The sequence below is a fragment of the Melozone crissalis genome, unplaced genomic scaffold (assembly GCF_028551555.1).
Source record: "Melozone crissalis strain CALT ecotype California unplaced genomic scaffold, PUWL_Pcris_2 ptg000004l_1, whole genome shotgun sequence".
NCBI lineage: Eukaryota > Metazoa > Chordata > Aves > Passeriformes > Passerellidae > Melozone > Melozone crissalis.
Genome location: NW_026535782.1, coordinates 45722586 through 45737502, shown reverse-complemented (window position 1 = coordinate 45737502; position 14917 = coordinate 45722586). Strand labels below are relative to the sequence as shown.

At 37.3% G+C, this 14917-nt stretch overlaps 1 protein-coding gene across 2 annotated transcripts in view; it reads left to right on the top strand.

Moving 5' to 3' along the window:
- Nucleotides 1–14917, top strand: part of WASHC4 (WASH complex subunit 4) — a 38182-nt gene that overhangs the window by 18865 nt on the left and 4400 nt on the right. For both annotated transcript variants that reach the window (XM_054271083.1, XM_054271074.1), the window contains exons 15-31: nucleotides 21–146; nucleotides 1442–1549; nucleotides 2785–2931; nucleotides 3036–3115; nucleotides 4536–4641; nucleotides 5357–5473; nucleotides 6503–6671; nucleotides 6806–6960; nucleotides 8493–8567; nucleotides 9366–9470; nucleotides 10822–10956; nucleotides 11656–11764; nucleotides 12462–12528; nucleotides 13232–13318; nucleotides 13826–13973; nucleotides 14133–14229; nucleotides 14701–14897. In XM_054271083.1, the coding sequence (XP_054127058.1) occupies nucleotides 21–146; nucleotides 1442–1549; nucleotides 2785–2931; nucleotides 3036–3115; nucleotides 4536–4641; nucleotides 5357–5473; nucleotides 6503–6671; nucleotides 6806–6960; nucleotides 8493–8567; nucleotides 9366–9470; nucleotides 10822–10956; nucleotides 11656–11764; nucleotides 12462–12528; nucleotides 13232–13318; nucleotides 13826–13973; nucleotides 14133–14229; nucleotides 14701–14897 (2028 nt within the window). The remainder of the gene's footprint in view (nucleotides 1–20; nucleotides 147–1441; nucleotides 1550–2784; nucleotides 2932–3035; nucleotides 3116–4535; nucleotides 4642–5356; nucleotides 5474–6502; nucleotides 6672–6805; nucleotides 6961–8492; nucleotides 8568–9365; nucleotides 9471–10821; nucleotides 10957–11655; nucleotides 11765–12461; nucleotides 12529–13231; nucleotides 13319–13825; nucleotides 13974–14132; nucleotides 14230–14700; nucleotides 14898–14917) is intronic.

The following is a 14917-nucleotide window of genomic DNA, read 5'->3' as shown; positions in this document are numbered from 1 at the left end:
TGTATTCATTTTATTTTTAGGGTTTTCTTTATGCATACAGTCTTAGCAACATCATTAAAACAACAATGAATCTTTACATGTCAATGCAAAAACCTATGACCAAAACCTCAGTAAAAGCCTTGTGCAGACTTGTGGAGCTTCTGAAGGTAGGTCACTGGATGAAAATTACTTCTTTCATGTAGGAAATACAGAGAACATTGACCAAACATCCCATATTAAAAAAAACTGTGATGAGAAGTGTTTTTGCATGCATGACCTCTTGTTTGAGAGTGGTTTGGTTAGAGAATAGATTAGGGAGGCTAGGACTGAGTTGGTTTGTTCGTTTGTTTGGTTTTTTTCCATAGCTTCTAACTGACTTCCTTAGTTGATGTCACAGAATGTTTGAGGTTGGAAGGTATCTCTGGAGATCATTGGTCCAGCTATCCCTTCTCAAGCAGAGACATGTAGAGCCAGTTGTCCAGAACTGTGTCCAGATGAATTTTGAATATCTGCAAAGGTGGAGACTCCACAACCTTTCTGGCCAATCAGACTGTGACAGTGCTTGGTTATCCTCATAGTAAGAAAGTGTTTTCTGATGTTCAGAGGGAAACTCCTGTGTTTCAGTTTGTGCTCATTGCCCCTTGTTGTGTCACTGGGCACATCTGACAAGAGCCTGGCTCCATCTTCTTTGCACCCTCCCTCCAGGTATTTATGTACAATGGCAAGATCCCCCTCCAAGTCTTTTCTTCTCTGGCTGAACAGTCCCAGCTCTCCCAGCCTTTCCTCACATTTGAGGTGCTCCAGTCTGTGAATTACCTTCATGGCCCTTGGCTCGACTCTCTCCAGTGTGTCCATGTCTCTCTTGTACTGAGGAGCCAAGAACTGGACCCAGGACTCCAGATGTGGCCTCACGAGTGCTGAACAGGGGGAAGGGTCACCTCCTTCGAGCTGCCAGCAAAGTGTTGTCCAGTGGAGCCAAAGCTACCGTTGGCCTTCTTTGGGACAAGGGCACATTGCTGCCTTGCACTCTACCTGCTGTTCACCAGGACCCCCCAGGTTCTTTCCTTCCAAGCTGCTTTCCAGTTGGGTGATTCCTGGTATATACTCGTGTATGGGAGATTGTTCCTCCCCAGATGTGGCACTTCATGTTTCTCCTGGTAGTTTTTCCAAAAAGAAGATACTCTTTTTCATGATAACTTCAGAAAGCAGTGGTGAACAAAACAGAAAAAAAAATCCAAAACCAAAAAACAAAACTTAAATCAGTCCTGAAACTTTTTAATGCTCATAAATAGTTTTATTTTCTTGGTTTCTAAGGGTTAATTGTAACTGCTAGTAACAGCACGCTACAAAATTGAAGGAGTCTGTATTTGCAGTGTGGGTGAGTCACACAGCATAAAGCCAGATTCCTAAGGCAGCAATTTTGGTAGCTACATGAGCTAATGTGTTTTGGGATTGACTTCAGGCAATAGAATATATGTTTTACCGAAGAAGCATGGTTGTGGCAGACTCTGTGACGCACATCACTCAGCATCTGCAGTATCAGGCTCTTCTCTCTATCTCTGTGGCCAAGGTATGTAATCAAAGTTCTAATAATTAATCTCCCTAAGTATTTTAAAAACTATTAAGTTTAATTTAAAGTGGTTTTTGTATTTTTTCTACATGTGTAGTGTAATGCTCTATCATAATCCAGAGATATATAAGCTTTTCAGTCATTCCAAGCTTTTTCCTAGAGAACTGTACAGCATAGATGATTACCTGTTTTTTGACTAAAAAATGGTTCCCCTCTTCCTCTAAGCTGCTGCATCTCTTGTTATCCTCTTCTTTTGTTCTTTTTAGATTTTATTTCTTGTGAGTTTTCACAAGCTGATGTTTGCTTACATCTTTTCTGATGCACATTGATAAAGCAACCTGTTGCTGGGCTAAGCAAACAGGCTGTTACTTAAATCTTTGTCTTTTTGGCAAAATAGCAGTACGTGATGGCTTACAGCAGCCTACTGTGGGCATAAATTCTGTTTCACTGTGGAATAAAATAATTTCTATTGCTTGTCAAACCTTGAATTTCAGAATTCAGGTCGAAGGGAAAAATGAGACTTTAGTATGCCTGTTCTGATGTATTACTCATTGGTTTTATTCTTCCATCACATTCAGTTGCAGAGTTACAAAGGATATGTGCTATTGTTACTGGTGCAGCTATGAAATTTCCTTTTTATTTGACTGTAATCTCAATTTATGTATCTGGCATCTCTATATTTTCTAGGGTAAGCAAAAAAATAGTTATATCTATAAAAATTTATATACAGATATATAAATTGAACTGAGGAGTTTCCAAACTTCAAAGTCACTAAGAAAAATTGTGTATCTTCAAATGCTTCATGTATATATATATATATCTTTCATAAACATTTCAAATTATAGCTGTAATTACATTGCAATTATTTTTAAATTAAGAAAAATATGTTATAACTTTTGCACTGAAGGATATTAAACACTTGTGTAAACAGGTCTTGATATTTTGACTGCTTATCAGAAAATATGTTAAAAGGCAAATGCTGGTAAATAGAAGGATCCATTAGTATGACTTAACCTATGTTCATGTTGGCTGCGCATATTCCAAGAGTATAGACAGATAATATCACTGAATTGGCAGAGTAAGTGAATTTGGATTCAGTTAACTCTGTTCACAAAATATATTTGCAGAAATACTCAATTTATGACTACTCCACAAGCTTTGGGAAGAAGTAGTAAGCTATTGCCTTTAGGCTTAGGTAACTTTTCTCTGAATTTCTGTGTCTTTTTGTCATCAAGAAAAGGGTGATTTCTGATAGAAAGTACAGTGAGCAGCGCCTGGATGTCCTCTCTGCTTTGGTGTTGGCTGAGAACACCCTCAATGGGCCAAGCACAAAACAGAGGCGACTGATTGTTTCCCTTGCACTGAATGTGGGAACACAGATGGTAAGTGCCATCATTGTGCCAGCCCTTCATTTGTTTGGTGGAGTGTCTTATGAAAAAGTATCAGCTTGTGATCTCATGTGGGTTTTTTTCCTTCATTTCTACAGAAAACATTTAAAGATGAAGAACTTATTCCCCTTCAGTTAGTTCTGAAAAAACTGGACTTGATCAGTGAACTTACAGAGAGGTAAGCAATGACAGCAGTATATAGAAGGTAGCATAGTGTCTTGGGGGAGGTGGATCCTCACTGTGTGAATAGTAAAATCTGGTCTCTGCATGCTGGTGGTGATTTTTGCATATTTTTTAGACCGGGAATGAACAGAAAGAATTACAGAGTTAAGCCAGAAGCTCACGTGTCTTTGTGCAAGTTATATTTCACCTGGTTGTTGATTGTTTAGAAATTCTGTGACTTTCTTGGATGACTTGGTTTTATGATAATCTGAAGTGTTCCCGTTAGCCCAACCCCAAAATTTCTGAGTTAGTATCAGTCTGTTTGGGAGATTGGGCTGCTAGTTTACATGTGAACCATGTTTTACTGCTGCTGTAGTTTCTGTGCGCACTCAAGTTATGTCATGCTGGCCATTTGTAAGCCAGGTGAATATCTGGGTTCCATGCAGTTTCTAGGGGAGAGACAAACACCTTTAGTGGTTTGTAGTAAACCCCACAGGTTTAACAAAGGCACCATGGAGGACTTAACAATAGGAATGCTGACACAGCAGCAGAGAAGTTCCTGACCCTCTGACTCAGAGCCTATCTTTATACCCTTTTAAGGAAAAACCTTGTATTGGTCATTTTATGGTCCCTCTGACCCTTTGCCATTGGTCAAGCTTGGATTCTGGCCAAGGCTATAAAAGTAGCATACTGTACCCCTACTAACTTAGAAGAAGAAGAGCTGAGACCCTTCATGGACTCCCCAAATAAAGCCATCTTCGTGGAATAGCTGGCGTCTTCTTCCTTCTCATCTCTCTCCATCTGCTGGAGCCTCGAGCCAAGGGCAAACTTACCCAGCAGCAAGCTGAAATCTTATGAACTGGCTAATCACTACAAGAGCTGAATCTCACCCTGCTTGCTGGCAGTTTGACCCGCCGCGTCTTGGTCTAAGCGAGCTAGCTTCTGGCACTCTGTGCCCCTGGGGACAGAGATCCCGGGCTCGTGCTCTGCCTGGGATCAGGCCAATACGGGCTCTCTTAGTGGTTGACTTATGAGATACAACCTGTCTGCATTTATCCCAGGAATTTATCAGGAGAGGACTGTTTCTCCTTTGACTTACAGGAGAAATTTAGAAAATATGTTTGATCTCTAGGCTATTAATTGCATGTAGTAAGAAAACAGTTATTTAGGAATTTGCTGTAATGTAAGATTTAAGTCTTTCAGAGACTGAGTTAACTTTTTCTCAAAAGCAAGTACCTTTGATTTATATATAGGCTAGTGGAAAAAAAAAGTTTTTATTAAAGAACTTTCTTCTAATGGTCAGTGCATCTGGAACATTAAAGTAATGGTGTAAAACTTAGGCTTGAAATGCACTTGTCTTTAGTTTCAACACACTCACTGTGTTAGAAGAATGTTTTCTTCCAAATCTGTGTCTAACAATTAAACTTTTATTCCAGAGTTCGAGCACAATGTGACTGTTGTTTCTTATACTGGCATCGAGCTGTCTTTCCAATCTATTTAGATGATGTCTATGAAAATGCAGTGGATTCTGCTAGACTACATGTAAGTAATAATGTTAAAATTGTTGTGACAGATTCAGATGAATAAATGATAAACCTCAGACTGAAGCTCTTAAATGAAGAGCTCAAAAAGCAAATCCGTGACTACTACTGAGTCAGACATTTCTTCTCATCCTGGAGGATATAAAAGCAATATTTGTTCTAAATCTATTAGATTTCTTTAAAAAATCTCGGGTTGCCATTGTTGACTCTGTGTCTGTCTCTTTGTTTCTCTCTTCATTCTAATTTGAAATGAACACCAGCTAGACTTCAACAGTAAAAGTCTTTGTTCCTCTTTGTGGTTACGTATTTCTAAAGCATTTATCACTGTGTTCAGGGGTTCTGTGTTAGATAGTTGTTCTGTAGTTTTTTCCACCCCTCATCTCTTCTCCTCATGTTGAAGTAATGTGTGCTTTCTGCAGATGTGAATCAGGCTTTGGCGTGATAATCCTGATAAAAATCAAATGTCTGTTCCAGGGTTGTATAGTACTGAAATGAATAAAGTGCAAATAATTTCTGATGAAATAGCTAATAATTAGGATCTTCCAGTCAGTAGCAAATAATACCTCAGATTAAGTACAGGACACTTCAGTAGGGTTTATGAAGTCAGTTTTTAATGAAAATGGGAAGACTAGTGGTTCTGATTTTTGATAGCTTTGAACTCTGTTTGAGGTGCTGGTGACATATCTGTCTGTTAATAATATGTGTTTTTTAATAAGTATATGTTTAGTGCACTACGGGACTGTGAACCTGCTATGATGTATGCAAGACACTTGGAATCTTATGAGGTGCTTCTGGAATGCTATGACAAAGAAATCATGGAAGTGCTCAATGAGGTAATTTTTTGTGGTTGGGAATTAAACACACCACTGTGCTTGAAATATCTTTAGCTCAGATTAGCATCTATTGTAGCAAATCTGATATGATCTGTAAAGATAGCACAGAGAACTTTAGTGTGAAGTGTTTTAATAAATAGGAAAGTGTTTGGTTTGACTGACAATTTTGGTTATTTAAGACTCATGTTTAATGGTATCTGTGTTGGCTGGGAACATGAAAATACTGCACTCTAAATTATGTAAATTTACAAAACCTCAGTTATAGATTTGACTGTGCAGACAGAGGAGTGCTTTTTTTCAGATTAGCTTCTGTTTGGATGAATGCCTAAAATCAATGCTACTGTTCTTAGTTTCCATGCATGGCTTTTAGTAGTGAAGGGTCTGCAAATACAGATGCCCTCTTGAGTGAATTATTATCTAGAATTATGAAGGAGATTTGACAAAGAAAATGCAAATTTGGATTTCCCAAGTCTTAGTTTGTAACCTTTGAAATATGCATTTTATTTCACTAGTTCAAGACAAAACATTACATATTATTCAGAAAATCAGACCAAATTTCTTATTGCAAGGCTCTTCCTCACTGAATTTGTTCTTACTATTTAGATAGATAGCCCTAAGCTTAGTTCCCCTTAAAATGAGGAGTGAGAATACTTGAGTTGTGTTAAACTTTCATGTGGAAGTTTTAAGCATGTAAAAAATGACATTAGGTAGGTAAACCTTTATGTTTTCTGAGCTGGGTAGCTTTTTCTTGCTATTTGTACTAGAACAAGAACACAGGAAATCAGTATCTTTCTGATTCCCAAGTATTTATTCACTTTGACTGGTGTGGCCTTACCAAAGCAAAGCTTTCTTCACTAGTTTAATCAGTCTTACACATATCTGTGGAGAGAAATGTTGATTCTTCTAACAGAGCATTGTAAGTGGACACTGAACATGACTTTTTTTGTGTGTGTGTTATTTGTTTGTGTGTTTGTTTGGTGTTTTGGTGGGTTTTCCTTTTGTTTTTGTTTTTTTAACCTTTTTGAATAGCACTTGCTGGACAAATTGTGTAAAGAAATAGAAAAGGACCTGCGCTTATCAGTTCACACTCACCTGAAGCTAGATGACAGAAATCCCTTCAGAGCTGGCATGAAGGACCTGGCTCACTTCTTCTTTCTGAACCCAATACGCTTTTTCAATCGGTTCATTGACATAAAAGGTAAGGAGTTATGCATTTGCTTGGTTCTATTATTTTCATCTAATATACTTTGGCTTTGTATATCTTTTCACTTCTTTACACACTTTCCTAACTAAATAGATAGCATTATTTTAGTTCATCCTTCGTGTTCACAGCTTATGTAACTCATTATTTGGACAAGACCTTCTACAACTTAACAACTGTAGCACTTCACGACTGGGCCACCTACAGTGAGATGAGAAATTTGGCAACCCAGCGCTATGGTTTAAGTATGACTGAGGCTCACCTTCCCAGCCAGACTCTGGAGCAGGTACAGTGCCCACAGGGCAGGAATAGAATTTAAACCACCATTCCACTGTCATAGGACTGAATCACTGAAATGAAAGTATCCAAGAGCAGAGAACTGTTTGGAAAAAGTGACCTTTAATTTCTGGTTGAATTGTGAGGCAGCATCTGTATCTGCCTTTGGAGATCACACTGATATTCATTAATGTTATGTTGGACTTGAATTTTTCATTTTTTTAATGTAATGTAATGAAATGAATTGAGTATGCAAAGCCAGAGACAGTGTTCTTGAAAATTCAGTGTCAGCAGTTTGGCAAACTGCCAAGACAACTGTTACAAGTCTGGAATGACCTTTGAATGATGGGTCTTCCTCCCTGGTTTATTGCTAGCTTTTGCTTAGTGATCATCAAGAGAAATTATTTCACAGGCTGGAGATGGAAGACTTTGGGACACCTGTGAATTAGATTCTAGGAGAGTGATTTAGAGCCTCCTAAAAGCTGCTAAACATGGTGACATTCAGAATAAAGTTGTGGAGTCATCAAGTTAGTGGTGAAGATATTCGCTGTTACAGGGTCTACATATTGCATAGTTCTGGAGACTTTCCTTCTGGAGTTATAATATCTTGGACATTTTTGACAGTTTGCTTCTTTCCCTCATTTAAGTTAGCACATTGGTGAAGGCTCTTAGAAACACAGCCCCTTTTTTTCTAATGTTCATAATGGCTGTGTCTTCCTAAGTTGAAAGACTGCATAGAACTAAGAACTTCAGCTGTTTTTTTGGCACAGAAGTGCTGTAGATCAGTTTCTGTTTCCAGCTTTGGTTTTCTCTTGGCCATATTTGATCAGCACATTGTTACAAAGAACTAAACAATTTAACAAATTGGTTTCATAACATTGATTCTGGTATGAACTTTACTTCACAACAAAGACACCTCACACTTCAAAAACCCCCAGCCTCAAAAGCATGACGAAATCCCTGGCACAACTGGAAATAGGGTATATAAATTAAATAGCATCATCTCTAGGCACAATGATAATTAAAGGACTCCTTAGGGGAAATAGTGTAAACAGTTGTAAAATTTATACTGTTAAATAGCAAACTTCAGTATTTTTTACAGGTTGGGTCAACAGTACTGATAATTAGCTAGTTGCTTATTTCTCTGTAGACATCTATATGTCTGTAGAAATCTCTAAGGCAAGATTCTATATTTTAGAATGTGAAAACAGATACATCTCAATTTTTAATTTTTTATTGTTTAATTCCACCTTGTGGAATAGGCTGGAGAATTCCTTACTTTCAGGGGAAGCTGGAAAAAGCCAGGCAGGAGTGCAAATATTAAAACATGGGCTGAGCTGCTTTTTTCTCCTCTAAATGTTATCTTTCAGACACCAAACAGAAATTATTAAGAGGTTCTTAATTTTGCAAAGAAAGACACTGCTTTCTAAAATACCTTCAAATAACTGCATAAATAGTATTTCTGCACCTTAGTGTTTAGGTGTGTCAGGAGGTCTTGAGAAGTCTTATCATAGTAATTCTCAATAAATAATATTGTTTCAGGGTCTGGATGTTTTGGAAATCATGAGAAATATTCATGTTTTTGTATCCCGCTACCTCTACAATCTGAATAATCAGGTAAGGTATATCCCATACTTTTCCTGGCATTTGGCTCCAATTTGAAGGGATTGTGAAATGCAGAGTGTAGTACGCATTAAAAAAACCCAGGCTGAACATGCATAGTGAGAGGCTATAAAATGGTATTGGTGCTTGAGAAAAACATCTTGGGGGATGCTATGGCTTGGTTTTGGAGAATGTTGTGTAGCATATTTTAAAAATGTGTTGCCAGTAGGATCACTGCATGTCAATTTTCCAGGGAAGCCAGATGACAGCAAGGATAATTGGCTGCTCTATAAGAACATACTAAGTATGGTATGATTTTTGAGCTTGAAAAATGTGTATCTGAAAATGGCTTATTGGAGAGATGAAGCGGTGAATGACATGGAGAACATGGACAGGGAACAAACCTTTGGGGTTTCTCACAGTGTGAGAATGAGGTGCCCATTACAAAAATGAGCAACTTCCTGAAAGAAAATAAGTACCTTTTTTCATAGCTTAAAATTCAGTAGTGGAACTCATTGCTCTGGTATATATGGGGTCAAAAGTGCAAACAGGTGCCAAAAGAATTTAGACCACTTATAATCTCAGATATGGGAGTCTTTAGTGCAACATCTGCCTTAGAATTGTTGAATCAATGCTGTGTTGAAGTTGGAAGAATTGACTAAATAAAGTTCATTGTATCCATGCTGGATTTTCTTGGTTCTTTCCCTAATCACCAGTTATCAGCTGCTCTCAGGATATGGGCTATTTTGATCAATAATTTATCACAGAACCAATTTTGAGTACTTAACTTTATTTTCCCTCCCTGCCTCCCAGATCTTCATTGAAAAAACAAGTAATAACAAACACTTGAACACCATCAATATCCGACACATCGCTAACTCAATTCGAACTCACGGAACAGGAATCATGAACACAACAGTGAGTATCTTTTGCTCCGCTGCTGTTGGGTTATTTGTTTGTGATTGTGCACAAAAACCTCCTCCTTGCATCTCCTAATAGTTTATTTGGTTATGCAGTTTTAATAATGCAGTAATAATGTTCTCCATGAATTAATAAAACAAATGAGTTCTTGGATATGGCACAAATCACAATGTTTTGAGTGCTATCACTTCCAGTTACCTATATGTTAAGGAAGCAATCTAAAACCACATCAAAGGAGAAATAGATGTGCCGGTTGGACTGTTCTAGACAGTATGGTCTGATTTTCTCCTTATTGACACTTAACTGCAGCAAAAGTATCTCTCTATTAAAGCAAATCTTGAAAAAATGCAATGTTGATTTTTGAAGTTCTTCTTGTAATTGTTATACTTAAGAAATACTAGCTTTTCAATTTGCAAAATAAAGCTGCAGACCTCTGATCACTTGTTGGAAAAATGGGTTCCTATTACAAAGCTTTAAATGATGTCTGAGGTGTAGGTGGCCATTTTAACCAGCCAAAGGTATTTGCCTCTTTGCAAGGTAAATACAAAGAGGTGCATTGTGTCTGCTACAGCAGGAATTTGTCATTGGAATTCTCAAATTTGGATACAGTGACAAAGGTGTTTTCAGGTCAGTGCTTTTCAGTCTGCTGCTTCAGTTCTACCTTGTTGCTGTTTCCTTTTATCTATTCTTCTGGCTCTATCAAATAAGGAAAAAAAAAAAAGAAAATGAATTTGTTGAAATATTGAACCCATTCTCAAGTCATTATTTCAGAAGTGGAAATTACTAAAAGTTTTGATGATTTCTTTCACTTTTCTTCTGAGAGTGGGACTGTGGGGACTGTCTCAAAAAATGCTGCTACAAACATTATTTTTTGGTGATGTAGATTTACTCACTTGTGATGGTGAGTTAAGTTGTTTTGGCAGACATGAGAAGTATTGAGGTAAGAAAGTACTTTAGAAAACTTTTTGAGGAAGTAAAAAAGTTGTGTCAGGAGGTTATGAAGATTCTACAGACTGAGGAAGTTGATCGTGTCTGCCTGTTTCCACTTGATCTTTGTATTGTTTCAAAAGGGCAGTTACAGGGTATTCCAGATAAACTAATGGCTGTGTAGGGCAGGGGATCAACTGAAATACTGACCTTGTTCCTTGGTCCTTTCCTGAAAGAGAGTAGGCCTTCCAGGAGAATGTTTATTCATTTTTTCTTATTCTTTTAAAACAGTGAAATTAAAGTAAGTTGAGAACTTGCATTAGAAGTTACTCAGGCATGTGGTGAAAACAGGGTGTTAGATGCCTTTGTTTTACTTTGTTAACTTTTTTGATTTGACATTTTTTTTCTTCTTGCCTTCAAGGTAAATTTCACTTACCAGTTCTTGAGGAAAAAGTTTTACATTTTTAGCCAGTTCATGTATGATGAACATATCAAATCCAGACTTATCAAAGACATCAGATTCTTCAGAGAAGTCAAAGATCAAAGTGATCACAAGGTATAGTAGTTTTTGAAGGCTCAAGAGTATTTTTCTAAAAGAAGTGCTACTGTCATGTGACCAAACCATAACCCAGCTATTATTCAAATGTGTTTCCCCAGACAAAGGGACAGCTTTTCTCCTGGCAAAATGCAGTGTTACCAATGTCTGTATTCAGGAGGGCTTTGTTTCATTCTGTCTGCTGTGTAAATCTGGAGTTGGCTAAAATCATTCTCTTCAGTGGCTTAAGGATGATTTGATGGAGTTGTAGTCTGTTGAAGGTTGCTTCCTGTTCAAGTCATGCATAATAGTTTTCAGTTTTGAATAATGAGCTTACTTGAATGGAATCCAAATACTAGCACTCATTCTAGTATGTCAGGATTTGGGAATGAGGTTTTCCATCCTAGAAGATTGTCTTAAAAATGAGAGAGACAATGTATTTCGTAAATTAGACTGCTAGCTTCTTTACATGTCCAGTGCTTATTTGTTTAAGAATACTTTCTTTTTCAAAGTAAAACTATTTAACTTGTCAACTTGCAGAAGTGACTTAGTAAAATGACTCTTGGGAACTAATACAGACAAGCAGGTCTATAATTTATAAAAAAAAAGCTGTAAATGTGACGTAGAACTACATTTCGAATAGAACTTTATTGATATGATGAAAAGCTTTTTTTCTAACGGTAGGTAATTATTACAAATAATTTAAAATTTTTTTTCTAGTATCCCTTTGAAAGAGCAGATAAATTCAACCGTGGCATCAGAAAACTTGGAATAACTCCAGATGGCCAGAGCTATCTTGACCAGTTCAGACAACTCATAAGTCAAATTGGTACGAAATGCTATCTAATGTTTTATAAATGTTATTAAATGTAAGAGATCTTCATCACCTAGTAACTGACCTTTTAGCTGAGGCTAAAGCTAGATTTATTTGCACTCAGATGGAAAATAGTTCACTTGTATCCCATGCTAAGAACGTGCTCTCACCTATTTACACAGAAATGGCCTTTACATGTCTTAATCTAAAACACAGTTATAGCTTGCATAGATTCCTGTTCCCTTTTTAGTTCTTTTCTTTGTTATGGAACTGACTTTTACCCATGTTGAGTGTATTTCCTAGTAAAAACCTATCAGTGCTTAGTTTCGTGTATTTCAAAAATGAGCCCTATATCCAGCTGAAGTATCCTCCTTGAGTGGTGCATGATGTGACAATGATATTTTCAGCCACTGATGCTGTAAATGTGCAGAACTGATCTGAACTTACAACTGTTTAATGTGCCCACTGGAAAGAGTTTGTACCGAAGTGGACAAAACCTTGCTTGATGATGCATTTTTGTTTTATTTCTTTACATAGACTTTTGATAGCAGGGTTCAATTTAACTTCTCTTAACTTAGCTTTCAGAGCCAAGTTCTGTGCCAGAACTACATGGCAACTTTAATTTACATTTCAGAGCCTATAGGAGCTATGCAGAGTGTATGTGTGTTTAAGTAATTATAAATTGCTTCTTTGTTTTTTCTTGTTTTTAAAGGCAACGCTTTGGGTTATGTACGAATGATAAGATCTGGTGGACTTCACTGCTGCAGTAGTGCCATTAGGTATTTCTACAAATAGTTCATTTTTCTCTTAGCTCCTTCTCTTCCCCTTGCTCTCTATTCTTGCTGATATTCCCTAAACCCTTACCTATTCCCCATCAATTTTGAAAAGCTCCATTTATATGCTTTTATTTAAGTGTAATTCTTGAAGACAGTGCTGGGATTCAGCACTGTATAGTCATGGACATAAATCACTAAAAATAAAACAATTTCTATCAAAGCATGCAAAAACGTGGCAAAAGAGTTAATAGAATGTACACATTAGTAAGATATTAGTCCATAAGCCAGCAACTTGTGATGTTAAATAATTTCAAGGATGTGTTAAGGAAAAATAATACAAACATTGAAGAACTTGGAAAACACATTCCTTTCATACCTTTTTCTGTACAGATTTTGTCTGTGTTTATGAAAAGTCATTAAAACATAGTAACTTTTACTTAATAAGGAATAGTTCGTTTTCTTGCAAACAGTAGGAAACATAGAGTTACCAAGAGTATCCAGTGCTAGAGGGAGGAGTAAAAACAGAAGTACAACTGATGATGTGTCTGTGTTTAGAAATGAGGTTAATAATGCTTGGATGAGAATGTATGACAGATATGACATAACTTGAACTAAGTAGTTCAAGCCCAGAAGGTTAAATTAAGTAAATTATAAATTAGGGTAGATACTTCAATGAGCATAATCCTAGCAAACAGTAAATTTTCAGGTTTGTTCCTGACCTGGAAGATATTGTTAACTTTGAAGAGCTGGTGAAAGAAGAAGGTCTCTCAGAAGAAACACAAAAAGCAGCAAGGTACACTAACATCATTTGAGGTCTGGAGCAGGGGTGGGATGAGAAAATTGACATTATATGTTACTAAATGCAGCTATTAGTTGTTTGTGTGTGTATGTGTTAAAAGTTCTGCTGCCTTTATGCAAAAATATTTGTTTCTAAGCAAAGCAAATAGAAGCAGTTGTTTTGAAAATGTGAAGTAGCATTGATAGTAATAGACCTAGAACCTGATTTCGTGAAGAAATCCTTGTTCAAAAGTTAACAAGCTTTCCTCTCTGTGTGCCCGAGCTCTACTTTTAAAATTTTCAGGGTCTTAGGTAAAAAAGATGCAAGTGTTCTATTCACAGGCCTTTTTTTGAGGCAATGAAATCAAAAACCAATATTCAAATGGGCTGTAGAGGGAGGGTACTCTCCCAGATCCTGGATTGTGGACATTGGCAAAGGGCAAAGAGATGGTTGTTTTCCAAGAGGTGGGTAAGCAAAGGGATTTTCAGCAGAACTAGGTAACTCATTGCTCATCCCTTGCAGGCAGCTGGACTCTGTGCTGAGTGACCTGACCCGGAACTTTGCAGAGGGAACAGAGTACTTCAAAATGCTGGTGGATGTGTTTGCCCCCGAGTTCCGCAGCACGAAGAACATGCACTTGCGGAACTTCTACATCATTGTTCCCCCCCTGGTGAGTGTCTGCATTGCACCAGGGCTTGCTTCAAAAAGGTCTTGTCAGATCAAGGCTGTGTTTAAATGTTCTGTATTAGACTGTAGTAGCATGTATGACAGTGCTTTGTGACATTTGTGAGTTTCTTTGTGATTCCAAGACAGCCTTTCATTCTTTCAGACCCTCAATTTTGTGGAGCATTCAATCAGTTGCAAGGAGAAGTTGAATAAGAAGAACAAAAGTGGAGCAGCTTTCACTGATGATGGGTTTGCCATGGGTAAGTTTCAGCATTCTCACTAACCTTTGGGTAAGCCAACATAATGGACATTTGCAAGAAAAGTTTTGTTTATACTTTGTTCCCATAATTAAAAATTCCATAATTTATTTGGATTTCTCTTTGCTTCAGCACAAGGGATTTGAGGGTTATGGTTGTGGTCAGAATTTCCTAACCATGGAATAGGTGTGTATGGGAGCAGACAGTTTTAACACATTGGTGTTTCCAAATTTCTTTCCAAGCTTGTGGTTCTCATCCAGATGAGAAGGAATGCAAGTATTTGGAGAAGTGAGGTTTTAAAAAAATTTAAGCTTGTTCTTTATTGTGATTTTTCCTGATAGATGAATTGTAAGTTAATAGCAATTTAAATTATATTTGCATGGAAATATTAACTTAGGTTCATCCACTGAAGACATTCACAAAATGTTTTGCTAATTGCATGTTGACTTCAATACATGGTTTGTTAATGACTAGGTGTGGCTTACATTCTGAAGCTTTTGGATCAGTACCAGGAGTTTGATTCTCTGCACTGGTTCCAGTCTGTTAGAGAGAAGTATGTGAAGGAAATAAGAGCAGTAGCTAAGCAACAGAACGTACAGTCCACTAATCAAGATGAAAAACTACTACAGACTATGAACCTTACCCACAAGCGACTGGAAGTTTGTTTACAGGTACAGCACGAGCCTGGTTA